The 27,752-nt window shown below is 43.7% G+C and overlaps 3 protein-coding genes across 5 annotated transcripts in view; 1 reads left to right on the forward strand and 2 right to left on the reverse strand.

Annotated features, from left to right (window-relative positions):
- LOC309533158 (cytochrome P450 2J2-like) overlaps positions 1-27,752 on the reverse strand; it is a 283,269-nt gene that overhangs the window by 204,724 nt on the left and 50,793 nt on the right. The window contains exon 9 of one of the 2 annotated variants that reach the window (XM_082224354.1): positions 12,211-12,972. The exons of the other annotated variant lie outside the window; for it this stretch is intronic. Within the exon in view, the coding sequence (XP_082080480.1) occupies positions 12,767-12,972 (206 nt within the window). The 3' untranslated portion in view covers positions 12,211-12,766. Of the gene's footprint in view, positions 1-12,210; positions 12,973-27,752 lie in introns of those variants that run through there. 2 annotated transcript variants of the gene reach the window in all.
- The window catches only part of LOC309533176 (cytochrome P450 2J5-like), a 317,301-nt gene that overhangs the window by 201,846 nt on the left and 87,703 nt on the right, over positions 1-27,752 (reverse strand). The window lies entirely within an intron of this gene.
- The window catches only part of LOC309533172 (cytochrome P450 2J2-like), a 196,926-nt gene that overhangs the window by 22,539 nt on the left and 146,635 nt on the right, over positions 1-27,752 (forward strand). Inside the window, exon 9 of one of the 2 annotated variants that reach the window (XM_082224378.1) lies at positions 4,765-4,961. The exons of the other annotated variant lie outside the window; for it this stretch is intronic. Coding sequence (XP_082080504.1) covers positions 4,765-4,952 — 188 coding nt within the window. The 3' untranslated portion in view covers positions 4,953-4,961. Of the gene's footprint in view, positions 1-4,764; positions 4,962-27,752 lie in introns of those variants that run through there. 2 annotated transcript variants of the gene reach the window in all.

Raw genomic sequence — 27,752 nt, forward strand, 5'->3', positions numbered from 1 at the left:
CAATATCTTCCATGCCACTGGTTTGAAGCATACTTATGAGAGGTGTGACAAAAACGTTGGGCTAAAAAGCAACTCTAACAGAGAGCTTACAAAATGCCTGTTAAAAATGAATTGCACAACACTATTGTAGACATACTTCCAACTCTTCAAAAGAAAAGAACTGTTGCTAACACAGATAAAACATTTACCTAGATAATTTCTGACACTACCCAGTTCTTTTTGAGTACTCAGTAATACTTCACACAACAAAGCAGACCAAAGTACGAGATGGCTCAGTCGGTAGAGCAGGAGACTCTTAACCTTAGGGTCATGGGTTCGAGTGCCGCGTTGGGCAAAAGATCCCTGCGTTGCAGGGCATAGAGCTCAAAGACCCTTGGGATCTCTTCCAACTGTATGATTATCTCTCTCTCTGTGTGTGGATTTTCACCTTTCTAGTCACACTTCTTTGAAGTCTCTCAGCCCCACTCACCTCACAGAGTGTTTGTTGTGGGGAATGGAAGGGAAAGGAGAATGTTAGCCGCTTTAAGACTCCTTCGGGTAGTGATAAAGCGGGATATCAAATCCAAACTCTTCTTCTTCTAAAGTATGCAATTCTTGTAAATCACCTGAAGTGTCAGAATGCCCCTTCCGATCGTCAGGAGGAGGGGGTTTTGCGGGATCACGACACCACCCACACTCGCCCTCGCGAGGCTGGTGCCAGCCTCGCGGGAGGCCGCCGGGATTCCCCCAATTAACATCCCCTTGGCGCCAGCCAATCGGCTGGCGGCAGGGGCGGGCCTTAGAAAGGCCACTTAAGGTCGGGGCAGCCCTCGGCTCGCCCCTTTTCGCCCGGGAGACGACGCAGTTTCCCACCCACCCGCCCTTTAGGTTTTGCCACCGATCTTGCTATGGGCTTTGGCTGGTCGCCGCAAGGGGCCTGGTAGGAGTTTTTCCATTTGGCTAATTGGCTGGTTTTGTGAGCCACTTGGTTTTTTCGCCTACCTCGTAGCAAATCGTCACAACTCCCTTGGTTTTGGCGGTAGGCATTGGCCGGGGTATTGTCATGCAGATGAGGTTGGGGGGGAGGAACGCCATCACCTCCCCCAATGCTTGAAGGGTAGTTCGTTAAAGGACTCCGAGGGGCGACGCCTCGTCCGAAACCTACGGAGGCTAGGGCCTAAAGCGCGCCCCCGAGCGGTAACCCCTCGGGGAGCGCCTAGGGATACGCATCTTGGGTGGCTCCCCCTGTTGGTGTTTAACCCTTCCCGGTTAGACCGGATAGTCGGTTAGGGGCCAATGCCTAAAGCCAATACCCTTCTTTCCTGTAATCAATAAAGTTGTGGCCAATTTCGCCCATTAAACCTAAATCGCTGTGTCCATTGTCTTTATTTATTCCACCTGTGGGGGGGAGGGAATAGCCACGCAAAGCATCGCACAGGTAGTAAAACTTGGCTTAGTTAGAAGCAGTGGTAAAAGCTAAATAATTGGTATAGGAACATGAGAGTGTCTTGTAAGAACCATGTGGTCTGAGCTTGGAGTAACTACATCAGACCTCTCTACCCAGTGAGCTTCTCAGTTGGCCTGAGGGAGAACAATAGGTCTGAAGTAAACCTGGCAGAACAGGTTACTCCATGGTCTTAACCACAGAAGAAGGCAAGGAGCCTTTGAAGTTCTTGCCAAGGCAATTAAGGCCGGCAGAAGAAGGCTTGATTTATAGCCGTCTGATAAGGACAGTAAAAGGTTGTTCCAGCCTGAACTAAGCTGCGGAACAGACCTTTTGGAAGGGTAAAAACCAAGTCCTTTAGTTAAATAGAGGGAAGGGAAAAGTGGCCTGATGCGGCAGGACTTTGGCAAGAATGTAGCCATGATTTATGTGTTACAAAGGGAGGACATATCCCGATGCTTCTGAAGCATTTTCTTGAGAGCAGAATGGGAGTGGTAGAAGGCAAAAGTGGGATTCCTGCTGCGGCAAGACTTTGCCAAAACAATAGCTGTATGTGAAACTTCAGCTATGGGGGAGGGAGCAATTTCCCCTGATGCTGCGTAGAAGCAGCAGGCATGGACTTTAAGCAGATAGGATTCTTCTGATTCATTCCCTGTGAGTTTGGAAATGTGGGGGAGCAGTGTTTTGTTCCCAAACTGTACCAGCAGTTTGAGACACAATCTATGTCTGATGTTAGACCGTGTGTACGTTCAGCAGGAATTGAAGCTGTGTCACACGATGGACACTTCAAGATGGCGGAGGTGGCTGATTGGGATGCCAGAAAGGTTCAGAGGGCTAGATTTGCTGTTTCTGACGCCCACATGCAGTGGGAGGCAATGGCTCAGCAGACTGCCAGAAGTCACGCCCTGAGGGAAAGTGATACAGTATCTCAGGGAGGCATCATGGATGAGAAGACGCTGAGCTGTTTTCTTGAATGCACGAGGGGGGTGTTTCCTGTTCCGGGGGGAGGACTGTCCAGAACGGAAGGAGAAGAAGGGGATCTGGCTACGACGTCATCCCAACCATCACTGCAACCAGCAGGTGGCACTGCTAAGGTCGAAGCAGTGGAAAGTTGTTCATGTGAGAAGTTTGGACAGCTTCCAGAAGTCAGGGAGGCTTGCAGCATTTCTGACAGGCGACATGAAGCAAGGCCAGAGATGCAGAACTTCAGCACAAATTTGGTGACCGGCTGTTCCAGTGCAGAGGTGCAAGAATCTTTTGTGCTAGATTCTGAGGTGGAGGCACACCTTTGTGGAAGATGGAACTGGTTCACCACGTGTATGCCACAGAAGGATCCGATCCACCAGTTGAGTGGAGATTCCTTGGAGGTGCACAGCACCTGGACCGTGGAACTGAAAAGCTGTAACGTTGTGATGTCTAACGTGTTTTTCATTCCAGGTTGAGAAGCCCAGCTGATGCAGCGTGGCTGTTCTGTTTATGGCAACAAACAGAACGCAACCATCCAGAAGAATGAAAATGACATTATAAATGGCTTGTTCTTACTAGGTTGTGATGTTAACATAGGTGGTGGTGGGAAGGTTGGAGAGACATGTGATGTTATATCTGATAACCATTCTTTTCATGCAGGATGTGTGCATGGGTCTCCCAGTACCTGACATGAAGATGGTCAGGTGTACCAGTGCTCAGGACAAAGCAAAAGGGGGAGGCAATATGGGTATCTTGCAAAGGCACCCTATTGGTGATGATGACAATGACAAGGCAAACCCGGAAAAAGCCAAGATGCCAATGGATGGATCTGACATGTGGGTTCCAAAGTCACAGAGCAATACGCTCGGCAAGCATCGTTTGCAAGGCCTTTCCCTGGATTCAGACAGAGTTTCTGATGGGAACTGTGGCAAGATAAACCCGGAAAAAGCCAGGATGCCAAATGGATGGGTCTGACATGAGGCAGGAAGCAAAGATTCTTCTTGGGGCAAGGCTTGTACATAGTACTGAGGCCTGATGCCAAGCTGATTTTACTCACTGGGGATGTTGAGTGCAGTGCAGAATGGGAGGAAAATAAGGGTATTTTCCAAGGCTACCCCACTGCGGAAGGCTCTGATACAGAGTCTGCTGCTGATGCTAACACTGAAGTAAGTTCCACTGATACAGTGGGGGAGATGCGCCAGGTGCGCAGATCAGGAGGAGCTACAAAGAGTGAAATGCCCACCAGGTATGCTCAGGAGTTTGCTAACACAGCTGTTGCAGATTTAGCTTTGGTTAGTGGCTCGACACAGGTCTAGGAATCTGAAGTCTTGAAAGGGGCACAGGGTTTGTCCTCAAGGGACGGGAAACCACGCCCAAAGGCTGTAAGGGTAGACACTGTTTCCTTGGAGAAGGGAGCTGGACCACGTCCAGAGGCCGTGTGTGCCAACACTGATTCCTCAGAGAGGAACGTGGCTAGGGTTCTAGTCCCAACAAAGCCAGGTGTGAGACTTCCTGATAGTCAGAAGGGCTATGACGCCAAGACTAGTCAGAAGTGCAAGACGGTAAGGGCCAAGGCCAATCCAGTTGCAGGTAGTTCCAAGGGTAGAACAGGTGATACAGGGGTATACTGTGTGTATGACATCTCTATGGTTGCTGCAGTTACACTGATGACTGCAACACAGTGCATGAATTGGGGGAGGATGTTAGAATTCCTGATCCATGACTGCAGTCATGGGACTGTTGTCTTTCACATGGCGGTGTATGTTTTCACTCCAGAGTGGGAAGTGACGGAGACAGGATGTTTGTGTTACAGTGTTCTGTGAAGTGGGACTATTGTCCTTTGTTCATTCTCTTTGCTGTCTGATGCTAGAGAGAGAGGGAGCCATGTTGCAGTGCTCCGTGTGTGTTTATAAGTGAATAAATGTAGATTAGCCAAATGCTGAGTTGCTGAGGCCTGTTACGCAAGCTGCGAAGACTCTGCAGATCCCTAAGTGTGCTGATGTCTGCTATGATGTTCGGGCTGAAGAAAGCTTTTGAAGCTCCAGAATGAACGACCAAGAGGAGAGAACATGCCAGTCAGGCTTGTGTCTCTGCCATGGTCCTACTCGAGTGTAGGATGAGCTCCTGACAGCCCCTTCATCTGTATTCCATTCCCTTCCTCATTGTATCTTTCTTGATATGACATAAGTATAACAAGAAGAAAGGAAGGTTAGCGCTGACCAGGCTAGGAAATTGATAACAGCTTTGATGTTTTCCCTAGCCTAACTATTTCTAGTTTCCCAAAGGGTTATGTGGAATGTTTACAGCAACAAAGCAATGAACACTGGAAAGTAAATTCTTGCTCACTTACTGCCTTCTTCATATCTCCTCTTCAGGGGCTCGCATTTGTTTGGGAATGCAGCTGGTAAAGATCGAAATCTTCATCTTCCTGACCAGCCTGTTGAGGGCATTCAGTTTTCAGCTGCCAGAAGGAGTCAAAGAACTCAATCAAGAGGCTACATTAGGGGTTACAACACATCCCCATCCTTATAAACTCTGTGCAGTTCCCCGCTGCAACACATAAGAAAATAGGAAAGTAGAAACCAGAGGCCTTTCTCCTGGGCATGGTCGGCCAATTGGTGCTAAAGAAGGATAGAACTTTTTTTATGTACGCTACAACAGCAGCAAGAATACTTATTGCAAAGTATTGGAAGACACAAGACCTACCCACCTTGGAAGAATTAACAGACAAAGCTGATTGACTGTATGGGACTGGCAGAAATGACGGGCAGAATCCGTGACCAGGGAGAAGAGTCGGCAGAAGAAGATTGGAAAAAATTTAAGGACTATCTACAAAAATATTGTAAAATTAAGGAATGTTGAATGGTGTTGGATTGAACTTAAGGGGTTTCAAGCTGTAATTATGATAAAATGATTTTCTTTTTGTAAGTAAGAATTTAAAGCTATAATAATTTAAGAGGTTGAGATAAGGATTTGCTGTATAAACAATTCAAACTGGGTATGCAAGGAGGGGAGGTATGAGGAGGTCGGGGAAACAAGTTACAAGAAAATAAGTTGTGAAATTCATGTGTTTTAAATATTTTTATGTTGGTTTTTTCTTTTTGTTTGTTAAAAATTGGAAACTTTAATAAATATCATTTAAAAAAAAAGAAAATATTAGGGGCTGCACCCCTGCTTCCTGCACTTGGTGACCCCTTGGCCACTCCTGACACATGAACCCCCTAGCATTTCCCCTTCTCTTCCCATCTCATCCCATGCAACTACTGAGGTCTCTTTTCACCTTCGCAGCTCCATTTCTGAAGCCACTTCTCTCTTATCTTCTGCAGCTCTGCTTTGCATCCATTTCCCTCTTCACCGCATCTCCTCCTTTTCTTCAGGCCCTTTCATGCCCCTGCTTTCATCTTCATCCCTCTCCCAATGCCTCCTTACTCCCTCCTTTTTGACAACTTCCTTTGCATCCCCATTCTTGCTCTTGCTCCCTTTTCTCCTCCCCCTCCCCCTTACTTTTATCAAATCTCCCTAACATACACATTCCCACACCTCCTCCTCCCTCCCTCTTCTCCTGCCTCCTTACAACACCACTCCCCATGCTGAGAAATGTTATTGAATCTTTAAGATGAGTAGACTCCTAAGAGCAAGACTGTCAGCTTCTCCAGTTGAAGAAGACTAAGTTTCTTTGATGGATACTGTACATGTGTGCTTGTTAATAAAATATCTCTTCTAAATCAGTAAGTTGAACCCGGAACTTCATGTTGAGGACCACACAATGTATCAGGAGTGAAATACATTGTGTGGAGGCAATATGGAATATTTGAAGGCTTCACATCCTTTATCACAGTTAAAGAACGGGAGAAGTTTAAAACAGATGTTCCCCTGACTTCCACTCTCCTTTCCTTCAATGGCAGAAGTTTTGAGTAAAATGGAGATGGAGGAAAGCTGAGGCTTTAAAATGTAGCAGACCCTAGAATAATGGAGGGATGGAAGAACACTGAGCAAAATAGTAAAGGGTAAAGGGGCCCCTGACCATTAGGCTGGCAGGAGCTGGGACCGAGCAACGGGAGCTCACCCTGTCACAGGAATTCAAACCGCTGACCTTCTGATCGGCAAGTCCTAGGCTCTGTGGTTTAACCCACAGTGCCACCCACGTCCCATACTGAACAAAATAACCAGTGCTTATTTTCTTTAAAAAAAAATGTTTATGAGTACTCTCATTTTGACTCAAGAAAATTGGGAAAAATCAATACAGTAAATGGGCAAAAGTACAAAGAATCAGAAAATGTTTAGGAGTATGCATACCTCTGCATCCCCCGAGGAAAAAATAATAATTTAATATTTCTACCCCGCCCATCTGGCTGTGTTTCAGGGCTGCTTTCAGATTTCTTCTAAAAGTTGGATAGTTGTTTATTTCCTTGACAACTGATGGGAGGGTATTCCACAGGGCGGGCACCACTACTGAGAAGGCCCTCAGCCTGGTTCCCTGTGACCTCACTTCTCGCAGCGTTTCTCTCTCTCTCTCTCTCTCTCTCTCTCTCTGTGTGTGTGTGTGTGTAGTAACATAGAGAAACAGCAGAGATGGGCTTATAAGCAACCACCCAAAAGCTAACAAAACAGAAGAATGAAATGGAAAGTGAAGGATGAAATGGTGGAGCTGGAGGCAACAGATGGTGTAATGAGGAAGTCCTTCAGAAAAGGTGTCTGGAGGATTGAAACAGTCAGATGGTGGAGTTGTGATGTTGGAGGAGTGGAATAAGTCATGGATCAGGGGTCGGCAATCTTTTTCAGCAGAGGGCCAGTCCACTGTCCCTCAGACCTTGTGGGGGGCTGGACTATATTTTGAAGGGGAAAAAATAATGAACGAATTCCTATGCCCCATAAATAACCCAGAGATGCATGTTAAATAAAAGGACACATTCCACTCATGTAAAAACACGCTGATTCCAGGACCATCCGTGGGCCGGATTAGAACGTGATTGGGCCGGCTCCGGCTCCTGGGCCTTAGTTTGCCTACACATGCCATGGATGAAGAGAAAAAGGAGTCTGCGCACAACTTGGAGTGAATTCAGAGAGGAAAGCTATCAAACCTCTGGAACTTTCCTTGGAAAAAGAATGGAAGAAGTGTAATTGGAAGGGCTATTTCCCCCCAAAATCAGTATGGAAAATCACAGCAAACACAACAGGTTCAGGTTGTACCCCACAGAGCAGAAGAACAACAAGCTTGCTCCCTCTTCCATGGGATATTTCTAGGTGGCTCTCATATCTCTTCTCAGTCTCCTCTTCTCCAGGCTAAGGATGGGTAGATATTTCTATCTTGGCCTGTGACCCTTTAAGCAGAAATGCTAGAAAAGGGCCCTGAAATTTTAAGCATGCAAGGACTCTATGCCTCTTTCCTTATGTCCCGCTCCCAATCAGTGTATCATTTCGAACATATACAGTTGGGTGGGTGGGTGGGAGGGAAGAGTGAATTTAGAGTATAAGCTGTTGTGCCAGAACCCTCTCTTGGGCTCAGGGGAGAGGAACGTTTTGCATTGATGAATTTATATGTAAATAATGCTTGTTGTTTAACTGTTGCCATCCTGAGAAGTAAAGATTTATCTTCAACTATTTGAGTAAGGCTTTTTTATTATCACAAATAGCTAACAAAGGTTATGGGCTCAGTCATGCCCCACAAGTGGTGCTAGAAAACGGCAAGGAAATTTTGAAGTCAATCCCAAAACCAGCAACTTAAACTCAGCACTGTACAGGATGTTTATACAGATTTACCCCTTGATCCATGTCTGTTGAACTTCCTGGCACAACTTTGTTTCAAAGTTCAGTTCATTAAATTTTTCCTGTTTCAGTGTATCTGAAGAAGTGTGTATGCACACGAAAGCTCATACCAAGAACTAACTTAGTTGGTCTTTAAGGTGCTACTGGAAGGAATTTTTTTATTTTGACTATGGCAGACCAACACGGCTACCTATCTGTATCATTAAATTTTACTTCTTCTTTTTTTACATTTCATTAAATGTTTGCTTTTTTCCAAAAAGGACTTTCATTGGTGAAATTTTCCAAGTGAAATATTTCTCTGCAAGGAGGGAGGAAATGGGAAAAAACCTCCCTATTGTCTCTTTGCTCACAAATCCTGTCTCAAGGGCTCATTTAAGATATCGATAGGGTCAGCCTGTTGTGGTTGTGAGCACCTTAATAAAGATCAGGCTTACTAGCTGCTTTGTTTCTCAATATTCTCTGGCTTGCCTCTGTTATTTTTCTCCTACCGAAAGAGAGCCTACAAAAGGACTCTATATATTAGCTCTTAGGTACCCCATAAGGGAAAAGGAGCAGTTTTGTTCTTATAACAGAAGACAGGGAAGTGGAAAAACTAAGTGGTGTCTCAGTGCTTTTCACAAGGAGAGCAGTAACTGCTGCTTTTTTAATCCTTTAGTCACAGGATTCAGTCTTTCAAGAGGCAGGTTGTTGGCCTCCTCTAACTATTCAGTTTCTGGATCAGTACTCTGGCTTTCCCCCTCCTGTATGCACATGCAGTGGTATCTTGGGTTACAGATGCTTCAGGTTACAGATGCTTCAGGTTACAGCCACCACTAACCCAGAAATAGTACCTCGGGTTAAGAACTTTGCTTCAGGATGGGAACAGAAATCATGCTCTGGTAGCACGGTGGCAGCAGGAGGCCCCATTAGCTAAAGTTGTTCTTCAGGTTAAGAACAGTTTCAGGTTAAGAGTGGCCCTCCAGAATGAATTAAGTTCCCGAGGTACCACTGTACATAGTTACAGTTCAAATGTCTTCAGGGGAGGGGGAGTTCTGACTGCTTGCTTAGGGCATCTTGTGAGCTTTTCTAAACATAATTCTGGGCTCAGAACCCTCCCCTTCATCCCTTTGATGCTTCTCATGGAGAGAAAGCTAAGGGTGTAACAAAAAGCTGGGTACTTCCAAAAAACCCCCTCACACAGCTGTTTTGCCAATGGAACTTCCCTGTATGAAGTTTACAACGCGTTTATCTGAAACACTTATTTGATGTGTATTGATCCAATCCTGCTTTGCAGGGTAGAACTCAACCCAGTGGCTTCATGTTACAAGAAAGAAGATTCTGAAATAAATGCACAGAAAAACTTTCTGACAGGAAGGGCTGTTTGACAGTGTAACAGTCTCCCTTGGAACGGTCTCCCCAAAAGCTGGATACTTCCCAAAAACCTCATGCAGCTGTTTTTACACTGGATTTTTATAGAAAAGCCTCTAGTTTTTTAAATAAACTTTTTTTATGTATGCAACAACAGCTGCACAAATGCTGTTAGCCCAGAGTTAGAAAGAAGATAAAGTCCCTAATAGAGAAGAATGCCAAATTAAACTGTTGGACTATGCCGAAATGGGAAAATTGACTGCAAAGCTCAGCAACCAAGAAGACCAAAACTTCAATACGGAATTGGAAAAATGTATAATTTATCTTGGAGACTACTGTAAGCAGTCGAAAACATTAGCAGGATTGCAATAACACTTGTAATGTAACGAGAACTATGGAGACAATGGAGTTATAAAAAACATTGTTGTTGTTGTTTAGTCGTTTAGTCGTGTCCGACTCTTCGTGACCCCATGGACCAGAGCACACCAGGCACTCCTGTCTTCCACTGCCTCCCGCAGCTTGGTCAGACTCATGTTTGTAGCTTCGAGAACACCGTCCAACCATCTCGTCCTCTGTTGTCCCCTTCTCCTTGTGCCCTGCATCTTTCCCAACATCAGGGTCTTTTCCAGGGAGTCTTCTCTTCTCATGAGGTGGCCAAAGTATTGGAGCCTCAGCTTCACGATCTGTCCTTCCAGTGAGCACTCAGGGCTGATTTCCTTAAGAATGGATACATTTGATCTTCTTGCAGTCCATGGGACTCTCAAGAGTCTCCTCCAGCACCATAATTCAAAAGCATCAATTCTTCGGCGATCAGCCTTCTTGATGGTCCAGCTCTCACTTCCATACATCACTACTGGGAAAACCAAGGCTTTAACTATATGGACCTTTGTTGGTAAGGTGATGTCTCTGCTTTTTAAGATGCTGTCTAGGTTTGCCATCGCCTTTCTCCCAAGGAGCAGGAGTCTTTTAATTTTGTGACTGCTGTCACCATCTGCAGTGATCATTGAGCCCAAGAAAGTAAAATCTCTCACTGCCTCCATTTCTTGCCCTTCTATTTGCCAGGAGGTGATGGGACCAGTGGCCATGATCTTCGTTTTTTTGATGTTGAGCTTCAGATCATATTTTGCGCTCTCCTCTTTCACCCTCATTAAAAGGTTCTTTAATTCCTCCTCACTTTCTGCCATCAAGGTTGTGCCATCTGCGTATCTGAGGTTGTTGATATTCCTTCCGGCGATCTTAACTCCGGCTTGGGATTCAATTAGCCCGGCCTTTCGCATGATGAATTCTGCATATAAGTTAAATAAGCAGGGAGACAATATACAGCCTTGCCGTACTCCTTTCCCAATTTTGAACCAATCAGTTGTTGCATATCCAGTTCTAACTGTAGCTTCTTGTCCCACATAGAGATTTCTCTGGAGACAGATGAGGAGTTCAGGCACTCCCATTTCTTTAAGAACTTGCCATAGTTTGCTGTGGTTGACACAGTCAAAGGCTTTTGCATAGTCACTGAAGCAGAAGTAGATGTCTTTCTGGAACTCTCTAGCTTTCTCCATAATCCAGCGCATGTTTGCAATTTGGTCTCTGGTTCCTCTGCCTCTTCTAAATCCAGCTTGCACTTCTGGGAGTTCTCGGTCCACATACTGCTTGAGCCTTCCTTGTAGAATTTTAAGCATAACCTTGCTAGCATGTGAAATGAGTGTGATTGTGCGGTAGTTGGAGCATTCTTTAGCACTGCCCTTCTTTGGGATTGGGATGTAGACTGATCTTCTCCAATCCTCTGGCCACTGCTGAGTTTCCCAAACTTGCTGGCATATTGAGTGTAGCACCTTAACAGCATCATCTTTTAAAATTTTGAATAGTTCAGCTGGAATATCATCACTTCCACTGGCCTTGTTATTTGCAGTGCTTTCTAAGGCCCATTTGACTTCACTCTCCAGGATGTCTGGCTCAAGGTCAGCAACCACACTACCTGGGGTGTACGAGACATCCATATCTTTACCTCTGTGTATTCTTGCCACCTCTTCTTGATGTCTTCTGCTTCTCTTAGGTCCTTACCACTTTTGTCCTTTATTATGGTAATCTTTGAATGAAATGTTCCTTTCATATCTCCAATTTTCTTGAACAGATCTCTCGTTCTTCCCATTCTGTTGTTTTCCTCTATTTCTTTGCATTGCTTGTTTAAGAAGGCCTCCTTGTCTCTCCTTGCTATTTTTTGGAAATCTGCATTCAATTTCCTGTATCTTTCTCTATCTCCCTTGCATTTTGCTTGCCTTCTCTCCCCTGCTATTTGGAAGGAGGAACCGTCAAGCCACTCCAGTATCCCTGCCAAGAAAACTCCATGGACAAAGACAACAGGCATATAAAAAACATGGATTACAGATAAAGATGCAGTAGAAAAGGTTTAATAACAGAACCCATGGAGGGGAAGGTGGAAAGTCTAGAGATTTGGAGGAATCTTACTTGTGGATGTGTGTTGCGGTATTACTATAATTTTATATTGGTAAAACCACGTAAAAATTATTTTAAAAGAAAAAGAAAAAAGGATAGTGAAAGTCAGGGGAACGTCTATTTTAAGCTTCTCCCTCTTTCATTTCTTAGCTGTGATAAAGGATGTGAAGCCTTCAAATATTCCATATTGACTTCGCACAACCTATTTCACTCCTGATACCTGGTGTGGTCCTCAACATGAAGTTCTGGGTTCAATGTACTGATTTAGAAGAGATATTTTATTAACAAGCATACACGTACAGTATCCATCAACGGAACTTAACCTTCTTCAACTGGACAAACTGACAGTCCTGCTCTTAGTAGTCTACTCGTCTTAAAGATACAATAACATAGCATGGAGTGTGTGTTGAAAGGGGGCTACAGAAGCAGGAAAGAGAAGGAGGTGTGTGAATGTGTGTGTAAGTGAGATTTGAGGAAAGTAGAGGGGAGGGGGAAAGGGTGTGAGAGTAAGAATGGGGGTGCAAAGGAAGTTGTCAAAAAGGAGGGAGTAAGGAGGCATGGGGATAGGGATGGAGATGCAAACAAGGGCATGAAAGGACCTGAAGAAATGGAGAAGATGGGGTGAAGGGGGAAATGGATGCAAAGCAGAGCTGCAGAAGATAAGAGAGAAGTGGCTTCAGAAATGGAGCTGCAAAGGTGAAAAGAGACCTCAGTAGTTGCATGGGATGAGATGGGAAGAGAAGGGGAAATGCTAGGGGGTTCGTGTGTCAGGAGTGGCCAAGGGGTCACCAAGTGCAGGAAGCAGGGGTGCAGCCCCTAATATTTTCCTATTTTCTTATGTGTGCAACGGGGAACAGCACAGAGTTTATAAGGATGGGGATGTGCTGTAGTCCCTATTGTAGCCTCTTTACTGAGTTCTTTGACCCCTTCTGGTAGCTGGAAGCTGAATGCCCTCAGCAGGCTGGTCAGGAAGATGAATATTTCGATCTTTGCCAGCTGCATTCCCAAACATATGCGAGACCCTGAGGATGGGACAAGTGAAAGACAGCAAGTGAGCAAGAATTTACTTTCCCATGTTCATTGCTTTGTAGTTATAAACATTCTCCTTAATACTTTGGCAAACTAGACATAGATAGGATAGCGAAATCATCAAGGCTGCTGTCAATTTTCCAAGCCAGGTCCGTGCTAACCTTTCTTTCTTCTTGTTATACTTATGTTTTGTTTGAAGTTCCCTATCTCATATCAAGGAAGATACACTGAGGAAGGGGATAGACTGAAAATGAAGGGCTAGAAACTGGGGAAAGAGGGTCTAGGTCCCAAGTGGGAGCCGGGAGGGCTCACTTTTCTGTATGTAGAATAAGGGTGAATATTTAATTTTGATAGAGGTAATTTGCTTTTCTTCTTTTCTTTCTTTTCTTCCTTTCCTCATCTTTTTTCTATTTCCCTTTTTAGATTGGCAAGATGTTTATTGTGTCTCATATATAAAACTTTCAATAAAACTTGACTTAAAAAAAATGAAAGGAAAACTTTTGTCAACTGTCCAAATCAGCAATGCAGAAAGGGGTTAAGAGCATAAAGTAATTTTCCTGTCAGACTTACCTCACATTGGTAGGAACTAGATTTCTGAATGCTGTATGGAAAAGCACGTGAATCTGACCTTTGGAGAATTTGTAAGTTAGCAGTGATGATGTCTGCTGAATTTCTGCAGGAATAATATTCTTTTGATTTCAGAGTAGGAGAAGTAAGGAAGTGGCATGGTTTCATCAGTTCTGAGTGTGCTTTCAAACCAGGCTAAATAGTACCCCATGAAAAGATAGCCTTAGCCTTGCTGCCTGAAAAGAAGTTGGATGGCTTGCAGTGTGATGTGAGACGGGGAACAGCAGTATCCTGGTGCTGGCAGTGCTGCCTCTCTCAGGGACAGGGCAGGGGTGGCAAATGTAGGGAGGTCCAGATGGAGGCCACATAAGTGTATGTGCATGTGTGGATCCCAATCCACCCACCCAGAGATGCCCTTAACTTGCCACTTCCCTGCCCCATTCTGCTGACCAGCGCTGCCCCTCCAGCCAGAAAGACGCTGCTACTGCTCCGGCCCACTCCCTCATGTGCTGCTGCTGATGTCATTTCCTGGAAGCAGACCAGTAAGCACATCGACAGATCACAACATAGCTTGGACTTCTGCGTTTACCTGCACCAAATGGCAGATATTCTTCTCAGTTCATGAATTGACCATCCTTGTCCAAGAAATGATTTGGGTTGAACTCCTCAGGTGTCTCCCATTGTGTGGGATCAAGAAGAACAGAGCATAGATCGGGAACAATAATAGTCCCTTGCAAATAAGAAACAAGTGACTTGGAATGCATTCAGATCAAAACATTTCTGGATTGTCCCACACTATTCCAAGACTAATCATTGCAGAGACATGTGATATTATATATATATATATATATATATATATATATATATATATATATGTGTGTGTGTGTGTGTGTGTGTGTGTGTGTGTGTGTGTGTGTAATGTGTATGGGTTGCTCGTGCGTAAGTTGCCGCCTCTCAAGGCTTTGTTGCCTTGCTAAACCTTTCAGTCTGGGCATCCATTCACTTTGTGGCTGCCTCAGTCGCTAGCAGAATCCGTCAGTGGGCGTTTCTTAAATCTTTTCCAACATAAAAGTTGTTTGACACCCAGTCTCTTCCTACTCTCTCTGCGCAGAAGTTTTCTGCACAGGGTGGGCGTGGGTAGCAGAGGACACGTGCTCTCCCCGCTGGTGTCCGGTGAAGAGTCCTGGAGCCCTCTCGCCGATTCCCCCATCGGTCCCTCTATATCCCTGGTGTTGCGCTGATTTGCTTCCCCATCTGCGGAGCTGCCTCTCTTCACCCTGAAAAACTTCCTGAATAGGCAGGACCACAAGAGGAATTTCCCCCACCTCTTTTAAAATGAAAGCTCACAACCAGGTGGAGACCTCTGGCCACTAAATGCTCCTCCCCTGCCACAATTGCCCCATGGAATGGCACTTGCCAGTGGTGAAACATGTCTGCAGATGGAGCTCCTGCTCTTGCCCTTCAGATTTTTGACTAGACAGGAAGTTCCTGTACGGCTGACTGCATCTCTCAATATGAAACCTTCTGCTGCTCTTTGCTCTTGGGCTACAGGAGTGCAGCTGTATCACACTTTTATACCTTGGGAATCAGAAAACCGCGCAGCTTCAAATCCTTTGTACATTGCCTAGGGAACCCCAAAAAAGTGATGTGTTTAAAGCGCTGCATTTCATGAATCACAGCATTGGTGTAGGGCAGTTTCTTCTTATCTTGATAGCAGATTGAGTGAGCAGAACCTATGACATCTTCTATTTCCTTGTGCATTTTATCTGAAGAGAATGATGGAAACAGAAGGTTTATTGTGAATACTGCATTTTATTTCAGATGGACATTTAATTCCCTTGAACACATTCCATAAATCTCTGTGAATGAGTCCCAGTTTCTTGCATTTTCAGCTCACCTGGTCCTCCAAAGAGCTCAAGTCTGTGTACGTGGTTCTTCCCCACTCTAGATCCCCAGGTGTGAAATCTTTGCAAGTGACGCTTATCTCAGATGTTTGTGGTGGCTGGATTTGCTGAAGGGCTGGGATCAAAGGCTATCTGTAATGTGTGTGTGTGTGTGTGTGTGTGTGTGTGTGTGTGTATTCTCCATCCCTGGCTCTCAATATTTCCTACTTAGTTTCATTAATCCTCATTTCCTCACCTGATCTTTGGCTAATGTTCTGCATGTAAAGGTAAAAGTAAAGGACCTCTGGATGGTTAAGTCCAGTCAAAGGAAGGAGATGAAGGAGCCAGTGTTTGTCCACAGATAGCTTTCTGGGTCATGTGTCCAGTAGCACCTTAGAGACCAACTAAGTTTGTTCTTGGTATGAGCTTTTGTGTGTATCTGAAGAAGTGTGCATGCACACAAAAGCTCATACCAAGAACAAACTTAGTTGGCCTATAAGGTCCTAATGGCCATATATATATAAATTGCAGCTGCATTGGCTCCCAGCGGAGTACAGGGTCAGATTTAAGGTGCTGGTTTTGACTTTTAAAGCCCTTCACCGCCTAGAACCCTTGTACCTACGGGACTGCCTCTCCTGGTATTCCCCACAGAGGACCTTAAGGTCCATATATAGCAACACCCTAGAGGTCCCGGGCCCTAAGGAAGTTAGATTAGCCTCAACCAGAGCCAGGGCCTTCACAACACTGGCTCCAGCCTGGTGGAATGCTCTGTTTCCTGAGACCATGGCTCTGCGGGATCTGATCTCTTTCCGCAGGGCCTTTAAGACAGAGTTGTTCCATGTGGCCTTTGGCTCAGAATAAGTTTCATTCCTTCCCCCTCTTTCTTTTTCCTTTCTCCTCCTATGAAGAGATTGCTCCCTAATTGTTTTAATGTTGTATCTTAATCTTTTAAATTGTATTTTAATCAACTTGTTTTTATTATTGGTTGTTAGCCGCCCTGAGCCCGGTCTTAGCTCGGGAGTGTGGGATATAAATATATATATATTCTGGTGCAACTGAACACCATGATGAGTGCCAGAGTGCATGGAAACATTGTTTACCTTCCCACTGCAGCAATACCTATTTATCTACTTGCACTGGCATGCTTTCAAACTGCTAGGTTGGCAGAAGCTGGGACAGAGCAACGGGAGCTCATCCTGTCACAGAGATTTGAACTGCCAACCTTGTAATCAGCAAGCACAAGGGGCTCACTGCTTTAGACCACAGCGCCACGCGTGTCCCTCATGTAATGGAGCACGGAGAGGCAGGAGACCCTTGGGGTCCTTTCCAACCCTACAATTATAGGTTCCATAAAAGTGGTGGGGGAGAATGATCTTTCCAGACATGTAAGTCAAAAACTTTTAGCTTATTTCAATAGCATTTGGCTTCCAAAACTTACATCATAAACTCACTTTTAACTCTATCCAATATGAAAGCTTTAAAGAATTATGCTCCACCCTAGTGATCAAGAGAATTCCTGGCTCTCCTCTCTCACTTTGGATATCTGGATGACTTGCCAGGAGGAGAAGTGCCCATTTCAGAGAACCGGTGGTTGTCTCTGTCCCTGCTGCAAAGAGGTCAAAAATGCACTGGGCTAACTTTTCTTCATCATAGGTGGACTCTGGGTCATTCTTGCTCTGGTGTTGAAAATGGGGAAAGTGACATGTAGAATCATAGAATCATAGAGTTGGAAGAGACCACAAGGGCCATCGAGTCCAACCCCCTGCCAAGCAGGAAACACCTCAAGCCTCTGCTTAAAGACCTCCAAAGAAGGAGACTCCACCACACTCCTTGGCAGCAAATTCCACTGTCGAACAGCTCTTACTGTCAGGAAGTTCTTCCTAATGTTTAGGTGGAATCTTCTTTCCTGTAGTTTGGATCCATTGCTCCGTGTCCACTTCTCTGGAGCAGCAGAAAACAACCTTTCTCCCTCCTCTATGTGACATCATTTTATATATTTGAACATGGCTATCATATCACCCCTTAACCTCCTCTTCTCCAGGCTAAACATGCCCAGCTCCCTTAGCCGTTCCTCATAAGGCATCGTTTCCAGGCCTTTGACCATTTTGGTTGCCCTCCTCTGGACACGTGCCAGTTTGTCAGTTTCCTTCTTGAAGGACAGTGTGATCCTGTCCTCTGGGGTGTTAGCCACCCCTCCCAGTTTGGTGTCATCTGCAAATTTGATCAGGATGCCCTTGAGTCCGTCATCCAAGTCGTTGATAAAGATGTTGAATAAGACCGGGCCCAAGACAGAACCCTGTGGCACCCCACTAGTCACTCTTCCCCAGGATGAAGAGGAACCATTGATGAGCACCCTTTGGGTTCGGTCAGTCAGCCAGTTACAAATCCACTGAGTGGTAGCATAGTCAAGACCACATTTTACCAGCTTCTTTACAAGAATATCATGGGGCACCTTGTCAAATGCCTTGCTGAAATCTGTTGGTTTCTGCTTTTCTTCACTGTGCAGCGAAGTGCTTGTCACGGGACAATGTTTTGCATTCCACAGTCAGAGTACTGTTGGGTTTTCCACGGGAATGGGAGACTGGATGTGACGTACACTGGTTTCCTGTTTTTCACTCATCTCTCGGTGTTCTTTGTTCTGAGGAGAAGGTCGGTTGCTTCTCTGCTCCGGCAGAGGAAAGATGCATGTTTGTAATCTCTCAACATTGAACTGAAAATAAAGCAAAGTTAAGCATGTGGCACGTACTGCTCATCCTTCCGCTGTGTACAGGACTCTGCATATACAACATTTTTGGTTCCGGGCCCAGAACAACGCAGTCAAACTGAAGGATGGACTCCAGAGGCCGAGTCGGAATGCCGGCAGAGGGACAGAGAAACGGATCGGTGTTATCTGCTCTGCGCGTCGAGTTGATTGATGAGAGGTATGTGCTCATGCTCTGGGCAGCCTGCCAGCTTCTAGTTGATGGCTTTATGGCTGGACTTTGTACTTTTAAAGCCGTTTTGCCACGGTACAGGCAAAGGCTATAAGGCACAAGCTCACAGGCTTGGGAGGCTTGAAAACCGAAAGTACCTTTGAAAGTGCTTTTGGAATGAGGTTTGAAAGCAGCAGTGACGCAGCTTGAATAAACGCCGTGGAGATGGCGAATGCAAAGCTGGCTGATGCTTTTGGGATTCCTTTTTTTTTTTTTTTTTTTTATTCAATTTTTATTCATATTCAACAAAAAAAAACAAACAAATGTATACACAGACAAGTCAACATAAATTGTCATTCCCATTTCCCCTTCCACACAAACAGAAATTAAACACACAAAATCATAAAATCATAAAAATAGACTTCCCTCCACCCTTTTGGTAAGTTTCTAATAAATTCTATAATTACGTATTTATTTTTAATCTTAGAATTGTCACTGAAAGAGTTTTCCTTTCCCTGCCAGATCATCTTATAAGTCTGTTCCAATATAATTCCCGAATTTACTCCAATTTTTTTTGAATTTCTGTTCATCTTGATCTCTTAATCTGCCTGTTAATCTGTCCAGCTCGGCGTAATTTACCATTTTAACCTGCCATTCATTTATACTAGGTACAGTTTCCGATTTCCAATTTTGTGCCAGCAGGATTCTTGCAGCTGTGGTGGCGTAGAGGAATATTATTTTATCCTCACTTTTTATTTCTTTATCCATTATTCCCAACAGAAATGACTCTGGTCTCTTGGGAAAAGTGTATTTCAATATTTTTTTAAGTTCATTGTAGATTAGTTCCCAAAAGACCTTCACCTTACTGCATAACCACCACATATGGTAAAGATCTCCCTCTACTTCACCACATTTCCAACATGTCCTGTTCTTTAATCTGTACATTTTGGCCAATTTCGCCGGCGTAAGATACCATCTGTACATCATCTTCCAGATGTTCTCTCTTAATGCCATACAGGCCGTAAACTTAATATTACTGTTCCACAGTTCCAACCACTTTTCAAAATCGATATTATACCCAAAGTCAATTGCCCACTTAATCATTACTTCTTTCACCTCCTCATCTTTTGTGTACCATTCTAATAACAAATCATATATTTTAGATAATATTTTGTTCTTTCCTTCTACTATCTCTATGTTAAATCTTGATTTTTTATCTTCGAAGCCTGTTTTCCTCTTATCCTCTTTTAGTAGGTCGTTCACCTGATGGTATTGTAACCAACCAATGAATAAATGTTTTATCTCTTCATAAGGTTTAAGTTTGGGTCCTTGTTCCGTTTTTCTTACCAGATCTTCATAGGTAGCATTTCCCCCCTCCATGTTAGTTTTCTTAATTGATAAAACCTCTATTGGTGAGATCCACCAGGGGGTCTTTCTTTCAAGGAGATTTTTATTTCTCTCCCAAACCTGATATATTGGTCCCCTGAAGATATGGTTCAGGAAGCCCCTATGGACCTTCACCTTCTCATACCAGAGGTATGCATGCCACCCATACCAGTTGTTGAAACCCTCCAGGTCCAACAAATCTCTGTTCTCTAACTTTATCCAATCCTTTAGCCAGAGTAGGCATGCTGCTTCATAGTAAATGCCCAGGTCTGGTAGTGCAAAGCCCCCTCTTTCCTTTTTATCAATCAATATTTTCATTTTTATCCGTGGTCTTTTCCCCTGCCAGATGTATCTCGCCAGGGCTTTCTGCCACTCTTTACATTGTTTTAAACCTTTAATTACTGGAATAGTTTGGAATAAGAACAGCATTCTGGGCAAAATATTCATTTTAACCACTGCTATCCTCCCCAAAAAGGAAAGTTTCATCCTCCCCCAAATTTCCATGTCTTTCTTTATATTCCTCCAGGTGACCTCATAGTTATCCTTATATAAATTTAGGTTTTTGGCCGTAATCCACACTCCAAGATATTTCACTTTTTTAACTGCCATTATTTCCGCCTTTCGTTCTACTTCCATCGTCTCTTCCTTATTTAAGTTTTTAACCAACATTTTAGTTTTATTCCTATTAACCTTAAAACCTGCCACACCCCCATATTCCTCTATTATTTGTAAGGCTTCTTTGACACTCTCCTTTGGATCTTCTAGGGTCAATACAATGTCGTCCGCAAATGCTTTGATTTTATATTCCCTTTTTCCCACCTTAATTCCTTTCACTTCTGTTGCCTTCCTCAATCTCTCATTGAGTATTTCCAATACTGTTATAAATAATAAAGGGGATAGGGGGCAACCTTGTCTAGTTCCTTTATAGATATTGAAATATTCCGTTGTGGTGTTATCTATTACCAATTTTGCTTTCTGCTCCTTATATATTGCTTCTATCCCTTTTCTAAATTTTCCTCCTATTCCCATCATTTCTAAGCTTTTCCTTAGGAAGTCCCACGAAATATTGTCAAATGCTTTTTCAGCATCTATAAAGACCAGAGCGGCCTGTCTATCTATTTTCATATCCAAATATTCAATAATATCTATCAGATTTCTTACATTGTCCCGTAGTTGTCTCCCTGGAAGGAAGCCTGTTTGATCTTTATGTATTTTATTAATCAAGACCTTTTTTAATCTTTCCGCCATTATATCTGCGAATAGTTTATAATCATTATTTAATAATGAGATTGGCCTGTAATTCTTCACTTCCATATTATCTACGTCTTTTTTGGGGATCAATGTGATATATGCTTCCTTCCAGGTGTTTGGAATCTTTCCTTCCCTCAATACATTATTCATCACCTCGCCTAACACTGGGGATATTTGATTACTTAGTATTTTATAATATTTGGCCGAGAGGCCATCTGGCCCCGGGGCTTTCCCCTCTTTCATCTTTTTTATTGCCTTCTTTATCTCTTCTTGACTAATTTTCTGATCTAATAGCTCTTTTTCCTCTTTTGAGATTTGTTTCAAATGGTATTTTTGTAAATATTGGTCTATTTCTTGTTCTGTTTCATTTCCTCTTTTATACAGATCCTTATAGAATTTCTGAAATATCCTTTTTATTTCTTTGGGATCTTCCACAATTCTTTCTCCTTCTCTTATTTTACTAATCGTATTTTGTTTCTTCCTTTCTCTTATTTGCCATGCTAGATACTTCCCTATCTTATTTGCGGATTCAAAATTCTTTTGGTTCAGTAATTTAATTTTCCACTCTATCTCTTGATTTATTATTGTAGAGAATTTGGCTTGTAATATTTTTAAATTCTGTTTTATAGTCTCATCGCTAGGGTTAATAGTTAATTTTCTTTCGTTTTCCATAATCTGTAATAGAGTCTCTTCTTTCTTTGTCTCTTTTTCTTTTCTTGATTGGCTGTTTTTCTGTATCAAGAATCCCCTCATAACTGCCTTTCCTGCATCCCACACAGTTTCTATGGGGGTTTCTCCATTTAAATTCCACTTAAAATATTCTTCAATTGATGCTTTTGGGATTCCTAAGCTCAATAAGAAAAACTATGCGGACTGGGTTCTCTATGCAGAGGCTAGTCTGCAGAAAGAGGGTCTGTATAAAGTTATTACAGACAACCCCCCAGCTCCAATTACAGACGAATGGAAAGCTAAGGATTCCAAAGCGATGGGAACTCTTACATTGATAGTATCCCCAGAAGAGCTCTGTCTGTTGCGTGATAAGACCACAGCCAGAGAAATTTGGGACACTTTAAGAGAGGCTCACTTGAGGACAGAAGCTGGTTCCTCAATGTACTACTATGCCAAGCTGCATGGTATGGCTCTTGCTGAAGGTGGAGATGTGCATACACATCTGATGGAGATGCAGAATCTGAGACATGAGCTGCAACAGAGAGGACTCACCTTTCCAGAGGCTGTGTATTCCTTCATGATACTACATTCTTTGGGTCAAAGTTGGGAGTCTGTTGCCACTCAGGTTGCTTTTCAGCCAACTGCTCAGCTCACAGTAGCCTATGTTACTGCCGTGATTCTGAATGAAGCAGACCGCCGGGGTGCTAGCTGCATGGGTAAGGGGGAGTCTTCACAGACGTCATCCCAGAGTGCAGTGGAACCACCAGATGGCGCCAAAGCTTTGAAGGCAGTGAAATGCTACTCATGTGGACGTCTAGGCCATATGAAGAGGGAATGCAGATATCCCAGGGCCAAGACAGAGCAGCGCAGCGGAAGTTCATCGCGTGGAAAAGGCCAAAGCAAAGGCAAAGGTCCAGTGTCCAGGACAACGCAGCACAAGGCAATGGTCTCACGCTTCACTCCAAAGGTCGCAAAGGTCCAGAAGACGTCTAGATCTTTCTTCGTTGTTGATTCAGCAGCGACCCACCACATGTGCAACAATAAGTGACTGTTCGTGTCTTTTACACCGCAGGAAGGTGCGATTCACCAGGCGGATGACCACACGATCCCCAGTCAAGGCTACGGAACTGTTGTTCTTCACAGTTTGGACTTATCGATACAAGATGTCCTTTACGTACCAAATGCCACACACAATCTGCTCAGTGTTATGCAGCTGAATTAACGGAACATTGATGTTTCCTTCAAGAACAAGAAATGCACCATCACAAAGAAAAACGATTATGTATTGCATGCTGAATGTGTTGATCGTTTGTTTGTTTTGTATTATGATGATGTTGTGCAGAATGAAACTTGTTGCATTGCAGGTTCTAACAAAAGTTTGCATGCAGAATGTATTCACGATTTTCACAGGAAATTTGGTCATTTGCATTTTGAGGCAGTATCTAAAATGCCTGCCTTGGTTGAAGGTATGACTATTAAACCCTGCAGATACCACTTGAAGTGCAAGGCATGCACAGCAAACAAGGTGAAAATGGCTGCGAAAGGTAAGGTGTCTAGTAGGCAAGCTACAGAACCATACCAGGTTGTTCATGCTGATTTAGTTGGTCCACTATCACCCTCTTTGGGTGGAAATAGGTACTTCATGGTTCTCATTGATGCATTTTCCAGGTATATTTATGTGTACAATCTCAAGCAGAAATCAGAGGCTTTTCCAAGGTTCAAGGAATTCTGTGCTTGGTTGGAAAATGTGCATGGTAAGAAGATAAAGACTCTTTTCACTGATCGTGGGGGTGGATTCACTTCTCAGCAGTTTGAAGCTTTTCTGACTGAGAAAGGAATTCAACACGATTTGTCCAGTCCTCGCTTGCCATGGCAGAATGGACTTTGCGAAAGGGCAAATCAGACATTGCTTCAAGGGTTAAAAACCTTGCTGCATGATGCCAATCTTCCAGAGAGTTATTGGGCTGAATCTCTCTCGTGTTTTGTTTACAGTTACAATCGCAGGTTATCTTCAGCGATTGGTTGCACCACCTATGAGAAGATCTTTGGCAAGAAACCGTACATCAAACACATGAAAATTTTTGGTTCTGACATGTGGGTTCACACACCACAAAGCTCCAAGTTAGGCAAGTGTGGATTGCATGGTATCTTTCTAGGTTATCAGAAAGGTTCTTACAGAATAATGATGACTGAATCTAAGACAATTAAGCTCACAAGAAGTGTTGAGTACAATGCCAAGTGGGGGGAGAATGTGGGAATTTTCCAATGTTATCCTGATGACAGTGATGAGACTGAGGATAAGCAACAGCAAAAGCAGCCGCAACAACCCACACCCACTGATGAAGGTTCTGATTCTGAGTCTGAAACTGAATCGGATGATTTAGAGGATTTCAAGAGTGCGAAAGCCTCTATGCGACCCTCTGAAAGCTCTGATCAAGAATTGGAAGAACCATTGTTCACAATAGGCCACTTTTCTCCTAAGAAGGAAGAGGAAAGTGTTGAGGACTTAAGGATAATTCGCAGGTCACAAAGAGCCACAAAAGGCAGACCTCCAAAGAGATTTGCTGATGATTTTGCTAAAACAGCAGTAGCAGCTGTTAAAAGCTCCAAGAAGGTATTTGAACCTTCAAGTTTCCAAGAAATCCAGGATTTGGATTCAAAAGAAGCTGAGCCATGGTTAAATGCCACGAAGGCTGAGCTTGATTCCTTAGAAAGGAACAAAACATGGGAGCTAGTTCCAGTAGTTCCAGGAATGAAACTGCTTGGAAGCAAATGGATCTTCAAAGCGAAGACAGATCAAAATGGCAAGATAGTCAGACACAAAGCCAGATTGGTAGCCAGAGGTTTTGCATAGGTACCAGGTGAAGACTATCACGAGACCTACTCACCCACCGTGAGATATGAGAGCATTAGGCTTATGCTCAAGCTAGCTGCAGAGGAGAATCTACACGTTAGTCACCACGATGTGAATACAGCATTTTTGTACGGATCTCTAGGTGAATCACTTTATATGCTTCCACCTGATGGCGTACAGGTAAAACAGGGATTTGTTTGTGCTCTAAAGAAGTCCCTTTATGGTCTCAAACAAAGTGAATGGTGTTGGCACACAAAACTCACTGAGACATTGTTTTCTCAAGGTTTTCAGCAAGGGAAAGCTGATCCATGTGTATTTGTCAAAGAGGAGGGGCAAAAGAAGCTGTATTGTTTGTTTTATGTTGATGATATTTTATTCTTTTGGAAAGATGTCACATTGTACAATAATGCCCTAGCTCAACTGAAAGAGCACTTTGACATGAAAGATCTTGGTGAGGTAAACAACTACCTATCTCTGGAAATAGAGAGAGATCAAAGTGGTAACATTCTAGTACACCAGTCACGGGAAATTGCTGATGTGTTAAGCAAACTGAACCTGATGGATGCAAACCCTGTAGACACACCGAAGACAACAGGTTATCAGGTAGAAGACACTGAAGAAGCATTTTCTGACACTACACTGTACAGAAGTGTGCTAGGCAAGCTAAACTTCATTGCCAGATGTTCAAGACCTGACATTGCTGTTAGCTGTAATTTGCTAAGCAGACAAGTTAACAATCCCACTGTTAAGGATTGGAAAGCTCTGAAATGCATAGCATGCTATTTGAAAGGCACTATGCATTACAGACTGAGATTTAACAATCAGAAGTCTGGTGGTCTTGAGATTTTTGCAGATACAAGTTTTGGAAGTGACACTACAGACAGGAAAAGTACGTCTGGAGTTTGCTACATGTACAATCAGGGTCTATTTGATTGGTCATGCAAGAAGCAAACAACAATTAGCTTAAGTACTTGTGAAGCTGAACTGAATGCACTGTCTTATTTACTTAAGGATTGTGAATGGTTGTTACAATTGTTTTGGGCCCCACTCATCAAGCAGGCCACACGCTGGATTTGATCTTTGGTGCTGGCATAGATGTGATCATACTCCCCCCCTGTGGAAGTGGCATGGTCTGATCACTGCACTCTGAAAGCCAAGATTGACTTCTCGCTCCTCTCGCTCAGGTGGCGAGACTATTTGGGCTCACCTGCGAAGGCTGATGGATCCTGACAGATTCCGTCAGGCCTTGTGGGACTCTGCTTCTCCTGATGACTCATTACATGACCTTGTCGAGGACTGGAATAACCGGTTCTTGGCATCCATCAATAAGATCGTGCCTAAGCGCCCTCTGCAACCCCACCGAAACTGGGCCCCTTGGTTTACCTAGGAGCTCCGGAAAATGAAGCAGGACCTCAGATGGCTAGAGCGAGTATGGCTACAGACTCATGATGGAGCTTCAAGAACATCTTATAGGATGCTTATGAAAGCCAATGAGATGGCTATGAAAGTTGCTAAGAAATCTTACTTCGCAGCTTCCATTGCATCCGCTAGCTCTCACCCAGCACAACTTTTTAGAATAATTAGGTCAATAATGTCCTTAGGAGGACAACCAAATTTAAGCATAAATTTGACTCACAGCTGTGAGGCGTTCGTGAACTTTTTTGCAGAGAAAGTCCTGTTGCTCCGCCGTGACCTCCCTGCCAATTTAGATACAATGACAGAACTGGAGGCCCCTCGACAGTCTTCGGGTCCAGTGTTGGATCACTTCGATCGGATACTCCCTGCTGATGTGGATAGATTCCTATGAGCTGGTAGGCCCACCACTTGCCTCCTTGATCCATGCCCATCTTGGCTGCTTAGGGTGTGCCCAGATGTTGCACAGATCCCCCTTGTTGAAATTATCAATTTGTCCCTTGGCACGGGGACATTCCCAGGGGAGCTGAAGGATCTTTTATCAATTTTTGCCATCTCTGCATATTCCAAGATTTTCATAAACCATTCTTTCTTTGAGGGTGTTCTCTCATCCTTCCTCAGTTTAACAGTATACAATAAATATTTTTGATCAGTAGTTTTTAATGCATATTTTCAACTTTTATACGATTTTGTGCTTTTCAGTATTAATAATAATATTCTTTGTATTATCCGTATTATTTGTATATCTTACTGTTTCTTACAAAAGAGGCTTATGGCATTTACCATTTACCATTTGATGCTATTGTTTAAGCTGAAATATCACAATTGTTGAGGGAAATAGATAAAGCAATTACTGAAGTCAGGCTGAATTATAACTAAGATGTAAGTACCTTAATGAAAATATCTTCATTAATCTTAAATCCAAAGTTCCACAAGGTGACAATGAGAGAAATCTTAAGAGGGCCTGGAGGGTAATGCCTGTTTGACCAGAGCAGTTTTTTGGAGTTCAGAATCAGAAGAACCACCAGCAGAGCAATCAAAATTGCCCATATGTCCATCCTTCTCTTGCTGTCTCTTTCTCCTTAATTCATAGAATCATAGAATCCTAGAGTTGGAAGAGACCACAAGGGCCATCGAGTCCAACCCCCTGCCAAGCAGGAAACACCATCAGAGCACTCCTGACATATAGTTGTCAAGCCTCTGCTTAAAGACCTCCAAAGTAGGAGACTCCACCAAACTCCTTGGCAGCAAATTCCACTGTCAAACAGCTCTTACTGTCAGGAAGTTCTTCCTAATGTTTAGGTGGAATCTTCTTTCCTGTAGTTTGGATCCATTGTTCCGTGTCCGCTTCTCTGGAGCAGCAGAAAACAACCTTTCTCCCTCTTCTATGTGACATCCTTTTATATATTTGAACATGGCTATCATATCACCCTTAACCTTCTCTTCTCCAGGCTAAACATGCCCAGCTCCGTTAGCTGTTCCTCATAAGGCATCGTTTCCAGGTCTTTGACCATTTTGGTTGCCCTCCTCTGGACACGTTCCAGTTTGTCAGTGTCCTTCTTGAACTGTGGTGCCCAGAACTGGACACAGTACTCCAGGTGAGGTCTGACCAGAGCAGAATACAGTGGCACTATTACTTCCCTTGATCTAGATGCTATACTCCTATTGATGCAGCCCAGAATTGCATTGGCTTTTTTAGCTGCCGCGTCACACTGTTGGCTCATGTCAAGTTTGTGGTCAACGAAGACTCCTAGATCCTTTTCACATGTACTGCTCTCAAGCCAGGTGTCACCCATCTTGTATTTGTGCCTCTCATTTTTATTTTATTTTTTTGCCCA

Source organism: Podarcis vaucheri (genome assembly GCF_965113315.1).
Source record: "Podarcis vaucheri genome assembly, chromosome: 5".
In the NCBI taxonomy this organism is placed as follows: Eukaryota; Metazoa; Chordata; class Lepidosauria; order Squamata; family Lacertidae; genus Podarcis; species Podarcis vaucheri.